The sequence below is a fragment of the Syngnathoides biaculeatus genome, chromosome 7, assembly GCF_019802595.1.
Source record: "Syngnathoides biaculeatus isolate LvHL_M chromosome 7, ASM1980259v1, whole genome shotgun sequence".
NCBI classification, from domain to species: domain Eukaryota; kingdom Metazoa; phylum Chordata; class Actinopteri; order Syngnathiformes; family Syngnathidae; genus Syngnathoides; species Syngnathoides biaculeatus.
Window position 1 is genome coordinate 19,885,462 of NC_084646.1, and position 16,985 is coordinate 19,902,446.

At 39.9% G+C, this 16,985-nt stretch overlaps 1 protein-coding gene across 1 annotated transcript; it reads left to right on the top strand.

The window, feature by feature from the left end:
* The first annotated feature begins 1,876 nt into the window (after window positions 1–1,876).
* Window positions 1,877–15,843, top strand: LOC133503088 (profilin-2-like). The gene is made up of 4 exons (XM_061824242.1): window positions 1,877–2,035; window positions 2,170–2,306; window positions 10,217–10,409; window positions 14,604–15,843. Exons 2-4 carry the CDS (start codon window positions 2,175–2,177, stop codon window positions 14,699–14,701), a joined length of 423 nt encoding a protein of 140 aa, XP_061680226.1. The 5' UTR covers window positions 1,877–2,035; window positions 2,170–2,174; the 3' UTR covers window positions 14,702–15,843.
* The last annotated feature ends 1,142 nt before the right edge of the window (window positions 15,844–16,985 follow it).

Here is a 16,985-nt window from a genome sequence, read left to right on the forward strand (position 1 = left end):
CGGACCCACCTGTGTGGAGTTTGCATGTTCTCCCCATGCCTGCCTGGGTTTCCTCCGGGCACTCCGGTTTCCTCCCACATCTCCAAAACATGCAACATTAATTGGACACTCTAAATTGCCCCTAAATTGTGATTGTGAGTGTGGCTGTTTGTCCCTATGTGCCCTGTGATTGACTGGCAACCAGTTCAGGTTGTACCCCGCCTCCTGCCCGTTGAAAGCTGGGATAGGCTCCAGCACTCCCTGCGACCCACGTGAGGATAAGCGGCAAAAGAAAAAGCTTTGATGGATAATCATCCTGTAAGAAAGCCACTGATGGTGGAGTGGTACACACGCCTGACTTGGGTGCAGGGAGCGTGGAATCGATTACAGCTCTTTAATGGTGTCGATACGTGCCGTGCAACTCAATGCTGAGCAGTGCAGGGTGCAGTCCGCCTTTTGCGACGCTAGAAAATGTATGGATGGATGTTGAAAGACAATATTACTTGTGATTGGCTTCCTACCAGTTCAGGATGTATCCTGCCTGCTTGCCCAAAGACAGCAGGGATAGGCTCCACCACTTCCATGCGGCTCAGAAAATGTATGAACAACAGTATAAAATGAAAATAAAACACAATTACATACTACTGGTGGCACGATGGACGACTGGTTAGCACATCTGTCTCACAGTTCTGAGGTCACAGGTTAAAATTGGGCCATGTCTATGTGGCCTTTCCATCTTCACATGTGCCTCTGTGGGTTTTCTCCAGGTACTCAGGTTTCCTGCCACATTTCAACAACATGCGCGGTCAGTTAATCGAAGACTAAATCCCCCATAGGTGTGATTATGAGTGTGGCTGTTTGTCTCCATGTGCCCTGCGATCTGCTGGCAACCAATTCAGGGTTTACCCTGTCTCCTGCCCGTTGACAGCTGGGATAGGCTCCAGCACTCCCGCGACCCTTGTGAGGATAGGCGGCTAAGAAAATGGATGGATGGATGTTTATATGCCCCCTGCGATTAGCTGGTGACCAGTTCAGGGTGTATGTATGTCTCACTGAAACGTAGCTGGGATAGGCTCCAGCGCACCCCCTTCTCTAGTGAGGATAAGTGGTATGAAATATGGATGGATAATTATCAACAGTGGTGTTTTTGGGGGTGCTTAGACAAAGTAAGTAAAGTACAGTAATTATACTTTATTACTTCAAAGAGTGTACAACGGATACCTTTTACATGAAAGTCTAAAGTGTACAACAGCATTTATTTCTCAACCTTGGTGGAGGTGCATCAAGTCAAACTCATAAAAACGAACCGAACAATATCACAATATCCATATACAGTACTGTAGCCACTCGTACCACTTGTGGACCGACCAATAGAGTCGTTGAACATATTTGTTAACAAAACAATAAAGACATAAAGCACAGACGTAACAGTTAACATCAAACACATCGAACAAACGTCTTTTATCGGTCTCACGTCAGAACATTGGTGGCAACGTAACAACACACGGGCGTTTTACCTACACCCATAGAAAAGTACTTGGAAGGTATTTTCGAGCTCTGTTCGAAAGAGTTTCCCTTTATCCACGTAGCCAGTCGGCGCGAACTACCGCAATAGTAGTTCTGTTTATTTTTTTTGCATCGATTGTTGATGACACTCAAAATTCTGACTTGCACTTTTTTTTTTACGTTGAGTCCACTTTTTTTAAATGCCTTACGAGTAGTATAAACATGTTGACAATGGATGTACGTAGTCACATCAAACTAATCAGTGTACCTGTACTTTGTTATTGAAGCGTTGTCAATATATGTGGCAACGTGACTCGTGTTCTAGAAAAATCCTTGGACGTAATGGTACGTACGTGTATGTCAAAAATCGCAGGGTAAAGTAGGTCGTTCAAATACCAACGTATTCATCCGCCGCGTACTATATTACGCGACGAAGCAGTGGGCCAATCACAACCTCCGCGGAGTGATTTAGTCGGGGCTACACCCAGCAGGCCCTTGTCTGGCGTTTGTGGCTTCTCTTGGTTGGTTGGTGAGAGCAGAAGAAAACCGGGTATTTCTCCCTTTCACTTTGCTACTTGTACCCATTAAGCCACCGGCTGCTATTCTCCTGCTTTCCTTCGTTTCCCCAGAATACCTGTTTAACTTTCTTGACTCAACTTATTCTTTTTTTTTTTTAATCTTAAGAAAACATGTCCTGGCAAGGCTACGTGGACTCACTGATAGGCGATGGTTCCGTCTGCCAGGATGCGGCCATTGTCGGGTACTGTGGCTGCAAAGGCGTCTGGGCGTCATCTAACGGCGGCATGTTCTCCAGCATCACGGTTAGTTGGCTCTGTCTCACAATTTCGGGGCTCCTTCGGTACGGAAATGTACACAGGCGGGCGTGTGCTTTTCTTATGAGCGGGCCTAATCACAGCCTGTAGTTTACGTGGCTTCCTCTGCTTGGTCCTGCTGTCTCAAAACCGCTATGTTGTGTTGCAATATGTCGCGAATTGTGTGTGTGTGTGTTTTTTTTTTTTTAATGAATTGATTAATTGATAGGTTTTGCGCGAGCTTCGAGGCGTCAGCCATTTATCGTTCGCTGGCGCTTACTTTTCCGGAAGCCGTCAGAACGTATAAAATTATGCGGACAAAGTTTATTTTAATGGCGCGGCGAATTAAACTTTGAATATCCGTTAGTTTAAAATTGCGGTCTTCTCAGTGACTTTTAGCCAACGTTGTCAATTGTTCCCGTTTATGCCTCTTCCCGGTAGAATGTCAATCTGCCGCCCCACATCTTCCAAGATGGCGCTTCCACCCAGTTTTTTTTCTCCCGTTCGGCGTGGAGGCCAAAATCAAAGTTAGCGCTGTGTACCTTATTTTTATTTATTTATTTTTTTAAACATTAGCGGGGCGAAACTTGGCCTATTGATCTGTTGGTGACGTTAATTCAGTCTGCCTTTCCTGCGCGTTCTCGCTTTTCGTTTCTCTGGGTGTTAACCAGAAACGGTTGTTCCAAGGTTTACAACAAAAATCTTACAATCTGTAAGATACCAGAACTTTTTTTTTTAGTTGTTACATAAAATGTACAAGTAACGCGAGAGTTGCTCCTTTTCCTAAGGCGTGCTAGCAATTGTACCGGGGCATTGAGCACGCGATGTTTCATACGAATGTTATTTTATTTTTTTTTTTTTTACGTTTTTGTCCTCTCACCACCCACTGAATAGTGAGGACATATTTCGACTGGCAGTCGTGGCGTTGCCTCACATTTGGCCCCACCGTCCCGGGACTAACGTTCGGTCGAACTTCCGCTTCCTGGTTGCCGCGTGTTCTGTACTCTACTGCCTTATGACTTTGCACTTCTGTGTGCAGACTTGAGCAGGGCGAGGCTTTTTTTTTTTCCCCACTCAAGTGTAGACATGTTTGACAGAGTGCTGTGCAAGATCATTTTGGGGCTTTTGCAAATAAAGAAATTGACACTTGGAAAGAAGCTAGGTGACCTGAAATACTGAAGTTGACCAGTTCCCAAAAAGTATTTGTTGTGAATGTTATATTGGTGGGGCACTGGTGATGTTTTTCAATCTGTCCCACTATTTCGTATTGTCCCAAGTAGTGAGCCGCTAAATTGTGTATAAAGTTACTCAAAGTCTTTGAAAACCCGTTTTCCTATATTTGAATATGCTATATCTTCAAAGTGCTTTTCAGGAAGGACAGTCTAGAATATTTTGGGGAATTGATTGTTCCAGTCATCTAGTATTTAAATTTATTGTAAACATTTTTCAGATTAATTTTAGTAACTAATTATAGGGTTGCGTGACCATCTTGAGCATTCATAAAAAGAAATTAAAATTTCCTTCCTGTGAATAAATGATGGAACTTAAAAGGGTGTTAATACACCAGTAGGAACTTTTACATTTCTATGAGGTCTGGTTTTACTGTCTTAAAATGCTTCCAAGAAGATGGATGCTCAGACTTTTGTTTTACATATATTCGTGTAAAAGAATGATACACTTGTTGAACAGACCACCAGCAAGTTCAGTTCAAGTCATGGCCTTTGCCTGTTAGTCGTTATCGCATCTTAGACAGGAAGTCCGCCGATCATGTGGTGTTATGCAGGTAACGGATTTTGTACTGTTGATTGCTTGAATAGGTAAAAAATGTTTAACTGGTTTCCGGAGTGAAAGCCAATTTCTGCAAGTATCTTGTTTTGGTTAAATGAGCTTTCATAAAGTAACTGAAATTGGAGGATTTGAACAATTTTTAGTTGAATGTCATAAAATTATCAGAATTGTCAATTGATACCTGCTTTGCAGCGATGAAAGTCTTCTGGATTTTCCCGGAATTCCAGATTTTTAAATTTTCATGAAAATTGAGGAAAAACTGCCTAAAATTAATCTGGATATTGGTTGACAAAATTGAATGAACATGCGTTTTGAGTTCGTTGTTTTGCTTTCATGAGCGTAGCCATGTTGTCACTAACTCTAGTAATAGTAACGCCCCTCCCCTCACATTCTCTCAAGACGTTGCTTATTTTGTGTGGTCTTGACATTAATTTATTTCATAAACTTCAACTAAATCGGTAGTCACCCGTATACAGGAAATGCAAGTTAACAGTTTTGAGCATGTACGAAAGCCCATGTTCAGAACTGCTTCATGTAATGCGAGTGGATTTACGTCAAAAGTCAACAACATGAGCCATGTCAAAGGAAATTCAGTTACACCAGGGGGTGCTCAATGCGTCGATCACGAGGCAGTGTGAGGCGTTTATTTAAAAAAAAAAAAATATATATATATATATATATATATATATATATATATATATATATATAATATCGTTAGTCGCTTGATCCAGGTGTGGTCAATACGTAGCACATGCACATAAAGCAGAGTTCTCGCAAGACGGGTCTCCTATTTACGGCAGTCCCGTGGTGCGTGCCCCCATCCCCACAAAACAATACGTCACGATTGGTGACAGGAATGTTTGCTCCAATGTATCGCGAGCATGTTGCCACGAACGCTGATTATGTTGCACTAACTTTCAGCACTTTCGAAACATTGCGAGTATATCGTTCGTGTTTATTCCTTGACAGGCCAGTGCATTTACCTTTTCCTCAGTTTGTCAGATCAAGAATTTTTATGGATGAAAAATTTTAAATACAGTCTTATATCATGTTTTACTAATACCAGTTGAGATTGGAACTTATCATTTCTGAGTTTTAAATTTTAATTTTATATTAATCCAGTGAGTTATTTTAAGGCCATCCCTAATCACATCTGCATATTAAAGGCAACTGATTATACTATTAGTATTACTAGATCTGTATCTAAGATAGTGAACAATGTGGTCGAGTGTATCAGTAGAACGCAATATAAGTTTGAGACTTAAATGTTAATAGTAATTACTACAAATCAACTTCTTAAACATGTTTTGCTGCGTAGAAATTCTAGCATGTATTTTTGTGTATATACTATATAGTATAATGTGGGGGAAAAAGGACAATTTTAGATATCTTTTTACTGAATAGTTCACTTAATTCATTTGTCTTGAGATGAACTGGCATATTTTAAAGACAAATGTGATTTTGTGCTATCCAGAGATAGGGGAATGGGGGCAAAAAAATCTGGGCTTGCCCAATTATTTATTTTTTGGTCAGGACTTGAAAATTTTACATTCAATTTTTCAGAATTTTGTTCAGATATTGCCAGAATGCACCACAGCCTTCCATTTTTTTTATTTATCCCCCCCCAAAAAATGCCCCCGGACCACCCTTAGTGCTCGCATTTGTATTTTTAGGAATTTTCATGAAAGTCGACTTTCATCTCTATACTTTGAGCACCTTTTTAAAAGGAGTAAAAATGATGGCTGTGTCCAAAAAATTAATACAGTGGTACCTTGACTCGGTTGAATGTTAAGTGAGTAAGCTCAGAGCATTCCACTGCATATTTACTTGTCACCTATTGTAGTTTTTGAGGATGGCCATCACTTCTGAAGGGGGAAAAAAAACATCTTTTTGCTGTTTTTCTGCTTTGCCTAAAACATTGGCAAAGTGTCACCTTGGTGGCATCTTATGGTAATTAGATGTCAGGGAAAGTGTTGCCATTTCAGACATGCTAAACCTTTGTGTAATAAGTCGTTTTCTGCAATATGGCATTTATAGGTAACTTTTATTTTCATCAGGCATGTCACTCGCATGCAGCTTTTTGCAGTTTGTACCAGGGTCAATGGTGTATTGGGCTGTCACTCATCTTTTTTTACTTTTAACATTTGGACTATTTTATGAGGGCCGGACCTCTAGGCTTGAACTGCATATGTTGGGCCTGAGTGTATGGCATAAATTACTCATACAGAATTTAAGACTAATTTGCTGATGCAATTGAACCTAAAGTTAGGATGTTATTTTAGGTCTCTAAACACTTAAGATTATATCACTTGGATGTTTTTTTTTTGGGGGGGGGGTGTTTTTCATTGGCCCATTGCCTCTTCAGTCTGCAGTGAAGAAAGAGGTGTACAACTCGTGTCACAGGCCCACAAGAGTTATGGTTAATCTTGGAGGGCTGTATGATTGTAAACTAGGGATGGATGAGTACTGGCACCAGGTATATGTATTGAGCTGATACTGACCTTATTTCAAGGCATTGTGTATTTAGGAAAGCTACCAATCCTAACCACAGGTAATTAACAAAAAAACAAATCTGATATTGGTAAATCCACCTCGCTTAATCATTGTCACTACACTGGAGGTTGCCACATTGAGTAGGCACATAATCAGGATTTTTTTTTTTGGGGGGGGGCGATCAGCAAGTTAAAAAAAATAGGTGTTTTTAAAGAACCTGTTCATCTACAGTATACTTTTGTACTTAATTGCTCAAGAAACATAATTGTAATAGATGACGACATTGGAAGAAATGTGTGACAGATGGGACAAATGAGTGGTTTTCGATTTATATGGCAGGAAGTACATTCAAGTAATTAATGTATCCGATTTACCCCGCACCCCTAAATTATAAATTCTGTTCCTTTGGTCTCTAAAGGTTGCACACCACTGCTCTAGTCAGGTCATGTATTCTACAGTCTGGTAAAGCCAACATTACAACACGACAATGGATGCTAACTCGGTGTAATTAAATTACTCCACCCACACTGAAACTTTGGAGCAGGTGTCACCAACACCGTGCCTGCAAGCACATGGTTGCCCATGAGGACCACTTAAAGCAACCGGGGGGCATGTTCTAAAAATAGCAATTGTCATAAATTATTTGTGCATTAAATTTTAAAACTGGCTTGCTTTCATGATTAATTTTTAAAAAGCCATAAAATAACATTTTATGTATATTGAACTCTGAAGTTTCCCATTAACCGGTCATGTTGCCCTCCATAAGATTGGTGTTTGACGAAGTAGTCCTCAACCTCAAAAAGGTTGGTGACCCCTGCTTTAAAGCATGATTTGAGAGAACAGCAGCATGTTTATGCACAACCGTTAGAGCTACAGCTAGCTTGTGTGGCTGCATAAACATTTGTTGCCTGCTTGTGAACTGTATTGTATTAAAAGTGCAGGAGTATACTTCAATCACGCTTGAAACAAACATCCTCTCCTGAGCACCGGTGAACACTGGCAAGCACCCCCCCCCATTTCGTTCTTGTCGGTGCTATCCAGTCTTGTTATTGCCACATAAATTACTGTATCCTCTTGCATTTGAAGTGACAAGATAAAGCTCAATGATTTTATAAAGCAAACATGTTGCAGTGGTATTGGCAATCACTGTGATTTGACGGGCGCGATCGAGCCATCGCACTCACAAAGCTGCAGTCGAGCCAAAAATCACACCCGTAAAATTTGTTCAGAGTAGAAATACATATTCTCAGCGTACATGAAAACCAATCCAGCGCAGGGAACCACAACCTGAATTATTTATTTTTTATTTTAAACAAAGCACACAGTCTCCTGCTAGTTTGCCTGACTCTGCTCTTGTTTGGGTTTTAAAGGGGTACACTCATTACAAACACCGTCCACCCACACAGTCGCTTACGTAGAGCAGAGCGAGTTAGACATGCTGCTTGTTTACTCTCGATAATGGTAAAAGTTTAAAAAAAAAAAAAAAAAAGTGCTGTTGCTTCAATGATTGTCAGGGTATGTGAATAATATAAGAAAAAGTGGTGAAAGTGGATGAGATTTTTTTTTTTTTTTTTTTTTTTTTTTTTTTTAAAAGTTAAAAAAAAGTTGGTCTGAAGCCAAAGTAGAAAATACAGGATGAGAGATGGTGCATAATGTTAAAATTCCACCTTGGCACAACCTGATCACGGATGAAATTACGTAAGCGTATTGTGAAAGCACAGACAATGCAGTGCACAAAAAGCTAATTCTGTAGTTTAAATATAGGAGGCAACATAACATTACCTTAAAACTGTTTGGGAGAATCATTCAGCTTTCAACATGCATTGCTAAAGATATTCTGCAAGCAATAATTCCGTTTTACACTGAGAAAAACAGACAGGGATATCATTGTGGTTTAAAAAAAAAAAAAATGAAAAAGTTGCAAGCGACCTTTCAAATTTAGTTCATAGTCAGACACAAGTTAGAGGGAACATTGGTCTTGACATTAATTTACAGGTTTATTTCATAAACGTTGGTAACAAAGAAGCCTGATCCTAAACAATCAGTATTCACCCAGAAACAGGAAATGCAAGTTCACTGTACTGAGCACATTAGGAAGTGATTCCAAAAGCACACGTTCAGAGCTTCTTCACGTACTGCGAGCACATTTACGTCGAAAGTCAACATCATGAGCCATTTCAAAGGAAATTCAGTTACACTGAAAACATTTCTGGGCTATAACAGTTAATGTTGCAGTATCTTAATGATAATAAAAATGAGATTGTGATTTACTTTGACTTGATCTAAGTTCTAACGTTCGACTAGTCTGTCCATAGATCTAAATGCGAAAGGTCATTTTCTCCCGTGGTACCTCGTTATCTTGAAGTTAAAAACTTTTCCCTTCTTCATGCTTTAGGAGGGTATAGATCTGCTAGCTTTCATCAATGGAATGACAATAGATAACGCCATAAATTACGCTAGGTTATAGCAATAAATCTTGATTCAATAAAATGATTTGATTATATGAATACTTAGTTTTGGAATTGAATGTCTATTGACCTCTTTAAAAATGTCTCAGTGCAATGTCAAATTATGATTATGGTATTAGGTAACAACTACATACTCAGGTTTAATAACTAAGTTATTTTAAGGTCTTGAGATTCCATCTTTAATCACACCTGCAACTATCTGTGGGCATGACTGATTACACCTGTACATTTTTCTAATGTGAGTGACTCTATTGGAATACAAGTTTTTATTGCATTAGTCTGACATAATACAATCGTGAGAGCAAATTTCTCTTATCTGTGCTGGGCATTATATGTTGTCTCTACCATACTGCCGTTTTTTTTTTTTTTTTTTTTTTTTTTAAATTAAAAGGCAGTCAAAAGACTCACAACAAGGCTTAAAAAAATAGGTTTTGTGTGTGTGTGTGTGTATAGTGCATGATTGCAACGCGGTTTAAATGTCTTGTGGAGACAATGACGTCATTGGTTGGGATTTCCAAATTATGATCATCATAAAATGCTAAGTATCTGCTGAGAACGATCAAGCTGATAAAATTGGTGTGAAATCTGTTGGCAAGTCGTGAAAGTACAAGGTTCTGTATTTTAGTGAGTGACACCATGAGCTGCACTTTTTTTTTTTTTTTTTTTTTTTTTTTTTTTTTTTTTTTTTTGGCGGCTCCTTACCATACCAATGTTTGCCCCAATTAACTAATTTCAATTAACAGCTAAAATACATTGGCAGATGTGGCTCTCTGAGCACATTTCAGGGGCATTATGGTATCTTAAGCATGCCCGGCCACCGAACACATACAATTTTGAGTTATAGTATCCCGTACGTAACGCTTAAAGAAAACCAGTGATGTTTAATGGCTAACTTGGTATGGTCCGAGGGGGGGGGGGGTACCATTCTATAATTGACCCTGACTGTCCCATTTTCTCCAATAAAGACGACAACCTGGGATCCAAGTTACATATCTAATTCTACCGGGGCTGGGCTATGGTCACTTTCATACAGTGCTGGACAAAAGTGAATTGCATGCCATTTTTTTTTAACCTAAAAGTGTCAGTCATTAACTGAACTGCTGTAAATTTGTTTTAAATAACCACCTATCTAAAACTGTGAATAATTCTAATTTGTATTTCTTTTTGCAGGCTGACGAAATTGACAAGTTGGCGTTAGGTAACCGTGAAGCTTTATGTACCGATGGACTGACCTTGGGGAAAGTCAAATGCTCTGTAATCAGAGATTTATTTGATGAGGCTGACAATCACACGATGGATCTCCGGACAAAGTGTACAGGAGGAGGTCCCACATACAATATTACTATTGGCAAATCTAATAAAGGTATGTACACTGAGGGTTTTGTCTTTTGTACATATACTGTATAAGCAGCTATGGTGTCTGGCCAATTCTGATTCCATCCCTTAGCGCTTAACAATTTCCCCTTAGTTGAATTGGGTCGACTTGTTGGCACCAATGATGCCCAGCTGGGTGTGTCAGGCAGATGTGACTATTAAATTTCCAAGATGCCATCTTGGTTCAAATGAATGTGACTCTTAATGACTTTAGTTTAGGAGTTTTGAAAGGTGATGATTTTGTTTCCTACGTCTTGATGGGGTGCATTTTTATGTTTCATCTTTATCTACTCTAGAAGCATATTTTTATCAAGGCAACATTGGCAAACTCGCACTATGGCTGAACTCGACCAATAAGTAACAAACCTCAAAAAACTCAGAATACCATAAAACAAATTTGTGTCACAGGAACAATGAATATCGGTTTGGCATCCCACAATTTTTAGCATTGAAGTAAGACATAAGTTATCAAAAAGACACTATATACATCTAGCCATCATCCACATTTTTTTTTCTTCTGCTTATCCTTGCGGGGAGTGCTGGAGCCTATCCCAGCTGTCAATGGGCAGGAGGTGGGGTACACCCTGAACTGGTTGCGAGCCAATCACAGGGCACATCGAGACAAACCACAGCCGCACTCACAATCACACCTACGTGCAATTTGGTGTCATGAATTAATGTAGCATGTTTTTGGATTGTGGGAGGAAACCGGAGTGTCTGGAGGAAACCCATTAGAAAATTGAAGAAGCTAAACATGACTGTCAATCTCAGAGTAGCGCCCCAGGCACGATATCACCTCTTATTTCCAATCACGGATGGCACGGACGGTTCGCCTGCTTAAACCAGCACATGTCAAGGCCCGTCTTAAGTTTGCCAATGACTATTTGGATGACAGAAGTCATGGGAGAAAGTTTTTTATTTATTTTTTTTTTTTTTATTTATTTTTTTGGGGGGGGGGGTGTCTGAGACCAAAATTGAACTTTTTGGTCATAATTTCACTAACCGTGTTTGGAGGAAGCCCAATGATGAGTTCCATCCCAAGAACACCATCCCCACTGTGAAGCATGGGGGTGGTAGCATCATGTTTTGTGGGTGTTTTTCTGCACATGGGACAGGACGACTGCACTGTATTAAGGAGAGGATGACTGTAGCCGTGTATTGTGAGATTTGGGGAACAACCACTTTCCCTCAGTCAGAGCATTGAAGATGGGTCGTGGCCTGGTCTTTCAACATGACAATGACCTGAATGAAGCACACAGCCTGGAAAACCAAGGAGTGGCTCTTTAAGAAGCGTATCAAGGTTCAGTCTCCAGACCTAACCAACAGAAAATCTTTGAAGCAAGCTGAAACTCTGTATTTCTCAGTGACAGCCCAGAAACCTGTTTGATCTCAAAGATCTGTGTGGAGGAGTGGGCCAAAATCCCTCCTGCAGTGTGTGCAAATTTGGTGAACAACTACAGGAAATATTTTGACCTCTGTAATTGCAAACAAAGGCTACTGTACCAAATATTAACATTTGTTTTCTCTGGTGTTCAAATACTCATTTGCAGCTGTATCACACAAATAAAATGTTAAAAAAAAAAAAATCAGACATTCTGATTTCTGGATTTTCTTTTTAAATTCGCTCTGACAGTGGACATGCACCTACGATGAAAATTTCAGACCCCTCCTTAATTTCTAAATAGAACTTTCAATAAAGCAGGGTGTTCAAATAACTTATTTTCTTCACTTTACTATTGACTTTTGGGAGAATTTCCAATTTGTGGTTATATAGGTATTTTTTTCCAGAAATATTAAAATGGGTGTACAGGAAATGCTGTAGTATAATAGTAAAACAATATCTACATTTCAACTGGAATGTTGGGTGGGGGGAAGAGAGTAATCTTTGGTCATATTGCTCTAAAAAGAACTATAGACTTGCAACTTTTTTTTTTCCTTCTATTTGGCTCTGTGCTGTTTCTAGATGGTTCATGTGAAGGAAAAAGCATTCGGTTATTACATTGGCCTAGTGTATTAAATGAATCCAATACCTGATGAGGCTATTCACAGTTACTGCTTCATGACTATTAAATACTGCCTGACATGTTAAGGCTAGAGTTTGACTACTGACAGCGTATGTGACTATACTCTGAAGCAATATTACGTGCTAACTCTATACCCCATTTCCCACCCCTGACCTTTTTAAAATTCATGACAATGCTGACATTCCGCCACAGTTGGCATTAGGTCACAAAGAGAACACAAACAAGCCTATCTGGAACATCTCCGAGGTCCGTGTCATGATTGTTGTGCGCCTTCGTCAGCGTCACGACCCCTCTCCAACACGTCAACTTCTGCCTGTGTATTCTGGCTCAAACGCATAGGTTCGAACATTGTACATTATTTTTGTTTGCTCAATGGCGGGAGTAGTAATAACACAGAGCGTCGACTCACTATTATATTAAAGTCTCTTACTATACTGGTACTAAAATTGCCCCAAAAAGTCAAGAAAGAACAAACCCTGTTACTTTTCCATTTGGTGAGTTCTGCACAGTTATCATTTTCAACTTAAGCACCATGGATTCATTAATCTTGAATTCTCTTGCAGCTGCTTGATTCCCATGTTTCTCCGCCTAACTGATACCTTGTAGTTTAAACTGCTTAAGCGTGTCTTTTCGTTAGTGCCAATTTTGGGGTTCCTTAGCCAAAGCGCTATGGTTTAGCGCAAAACTCATACCAGCATTCTTTGGGGGGTGCCTTTAGCATCCTCTCCCACAGCCACGCACAGCAGCGTGTCAGCAGGAAATGCTCCCAGTCGGCTACAAATACTGGACATTGGCTCACATATGAGACGGCCCTGTTCATTTTGAAGAAAATGTAAGACAGTGTGCCTTTTATAGTTGTGAAAATATGGTAGATTAGTTGGATCTTAATGCTGGGAAACAATTGGCCTTTGAATATTTTTGTAAGATATTAGCTTTAGATGAAAGCGTACTTGATTTCTCAACATATCCTGTCTGGTACCTGGGGAACCCCTTCTCTGATTAATGGCTTGAAAATGTCCACCAATACAGTTGTGCGGACAGCTCAAAATGAGTGAAATTTAAAATGTTCTTACCTATAATTTGAATTAAATGGAGCATTTTATTGTGAGTAGAATACGGCCAGGAGCAGAACTCATGTGCTTTAGCAAAACTCTTTAAGCGTTTACAATTGCTCATTGAGCCACCCGACCTCACGCACACAGATGGTTGCCACTTCTCATGTAGCTGTCTTCTAGCTGCTGAATGCATGTAGCATTATTCCCCTGGTTTTCATTTATTTTATTTTTTGTAAGTCTCTTAACCTTATTCCAGGATATAACTGTCCTGGAAGAAAAGCAGATCTTTTCTGGTTTCATCACTAGTTCCTGTAGTTAGAGCAACTAATTACACAGCTTTCATTCACCCTTAAAAATGTCTGTTTACCCACCTGCTTACTTTCTCTCATTTTCTCACTTTCGTCTTGATTAATGGTAAAGTGTGCATTAGGTGGGCTGACTATTTTGTGATTCAGCCTATTTGCCCCTTTTTGAAATTTATGAGGGATGGTCTAAAAGTAAGCCCAATTGTATTTTTATTAAAAAAAAAAAAAAAAAGTTGTCGTCCTCTTCCGGGCTGCAGTTTTGGAAATGCACATCAGAGGAAGGGGAACCACCATTAAACCTTTTCAAAAAAAAAAAAAAAAAAGATGTGGGAGTTGTAATGGGCTACATACGGCACAGTCAAAAAGTAGGTGTCCAGGATCAAGGATGAAGAACAAAAGACCTGCCTTGTGTTACGGACCAGTAGGCCATCTTCTGGGTTCATTCAAGGCGTAGTGCCAAGAGTTCATTATTTCAAAGCATGAAAATGAGTCACAGCTCTCTGTTCCTGACCGGCATCTAATAATGAATTTGTTTACAAAATGGCTCACTGGAAAAGAACTGGCTTAAACAATTTTTAACTTCAAGATGAACATTTTCAAAAAAAAAAAAAAAACTGGTTGGTTGTTTTAATTGGGCTCCTTACATTTGACTGCTCCTTGTCGGTAAATAAAATCCCTTCCAAATATTTGTCTTTAGCCTATTGTGAGAGTGCGGGGTTAACTGTAACGTGCTGTGTTGCTCTTGCCAGTGTTTTTAATCAATTTCCCCTTTTTTTTTGTCTTTTTATGTGCGCTCCAGCATTTGTTTTGGTCATGGGGAAAGAAGGAACGCATGGAGGGAAAATCAACGTCAAAGCACATGGTGTGACCACCTACCTGAGGCAGTCTGGATACTGAAGTATCCTGTGCCAGCCAGCAATCCCACCTACATACCCATCTACCTACCGCCCTGTTGCATTTCACTTCCTGTCCTAGTTGCTAAATACTTTTTTTTTTCTGCTCTCTGTTCCTCACCCAAACCACCTTAAGTTGATCCATAGCCAAGACGAGCTGATGACTAAGCGCGTCACTTGACTAAGACCAGCAAAATGAAAGCCAAAAGTCCCACAATGTGCTCCCTTGCAGAGCAGCCAATGCCTTCTTTTCATCGGGGCGCTTTAGCAGTAGCTCATCACGTCTTCCTTTCACACCAACTTCTCTGCCTGTTGGTTTACATTCATTCAGCTCCTTCAGGAAAAATTAATTAACCATTGGACATTCTTCCTCACATTTGTGCACCCGCATCCTTGTCAAGGTGTAGTTTGGGCCAGTTAACAATCATAATGCAGAGCGTTACTGTTCCTGTACACAGCATAAATCAAATGGACATTCCACAGTTACCGGCTCAGGCACCTTTTTCTGTTTTTCTTTTGCAAGCTCCTGTAATGTTGTATGAAAGGCTATCATTTTGTTGGACAATAAATATCTCTCGCTTTCTAAAAATCTGGAGTATGTTTAGTTTTTCCCCCAGATAGGACTACGTGTAGTCAAAGCTCCGGTGTTGATTTAAGAAAAGGGGGGGAAAAAAACATGGATCTGGTTTCTTTCCCCTCACTCTTCACTGAACCAGAAGAAACCATTTTGCTGTGTTCACGATTAAAACTGTGGAATGAATTGCCTTTTAGCACGCACTGAGCTCAGTACCTAAACTAACATCCGACTGATGATCAAGCAGTGACACTCAGATGGGTTGCTTGGAGCTAACGTGCCGTTTAAGTGTATTCTTGTGCCATAATATAGTAAGGTCTATCGCTGTTCTGAGATCCAATTTTGCTCACCTATAACTTGACTTTTATTGTCCCCCCCCTTTTGTTTCAACTCCACCGTTCAGGCCTTGTGTACTCAAATGTTTTAAAGTCCCCCTTGCTTCTCTAGTTTTCTTGAATCTTGGATACACTTTTGTCAATGCATTAAGTTTTCATATGCATACAACAAAGAATGCCATATATTGATTTTATCACCTTGTTTACAGACATGAAAATAAATTTGTTCCAATCAGAGAGGTTTCTTGTCCTGCTGTTTAGTTTGAAATATGTCATGCAGTAAAATGTGTGCACGGTCAACTCTTTTGCACTTTCCATTTAGTGTTTTTAATCCCGCCAGTTTTTTTTTTTTTTGAGACAATTCATGAGTTGAAATCTGAAGTATATGTACAGTAAGTGGGAAATTTAGGAAAACCTAGCTGTTTTTGGAAGCTGTTCATGTTTGTATTCTGTTGTCTATTGAGGCCTCGTAGCTCGGTGATTAGAGTGTCGGTTTGGTAAAGCAGGGGTTGTGAGCTTGTATCTCACTGGGGCCTCTATTGGTTGTTATTCTATTGACTGTTAATTCCAGATAGATTTTGTGGATCGTAATTTGAGCTAGGAACGTCTGAAGTTTTTGTATAATGTAAAAACTGAGTTCGGCCAAGATAATGGGTAACTGAGTTTTGGTTTATCAAAAGTCAGTCTCTACCTAGGTTCCAATTTTCAGATGCCTAAAGCTACCACCACCCTGTTAGAGCCATTTTATGCACTAATAAACGCCATTTACAGTGATTGTGCCCCTCTTAGAAATAAAACTCTGTGTCCCAGAAATGAATGTGCCTCAGTCTGAAATGGCTGCTTTGGAAGTTTAAAAGGATGAAAACAAAAGCTTTGAAGAGGCTGGCAAGATTAATCCACAATGAGTACAGTGCTCTCGGGCTGATAGGCCACTCAACCTGGAAGAAAGCCATTATTCAAAATGCAAACGGTCAAGTGGCTCATTTTTAGGACAAATGGCCTGAGGTCTGAGAAAATTAACCATTTGGACATAAAACTGTTTGGAGGAAAAAGGGGAGCTAGCAAGTTTGACTCTGTGACCTATGGGTGGAGCAGCATCATGTTCAGGAGTTGTTTTGCCTTCAGGACTGAACGGTACACTTCACAAAATAGATTGCATCAAAAGGAAATACTCAAGCCATATAAGGCCAGTAGATGGAAGCTTTTGAAGGTTTTTCAAATGGACAATTAGCCAAAGGATACTGCCAAACTGGTTACAAGAATTAACAAAGTCCTGACCTTAATAAAGTTTCTTTCGGCTTGTCCCTTTCGGGGTCGCCACAGCGTGTCATCTCAAGATGAACGCACATATTTGTCTGGCACAAGTTTTAGGCCGGATG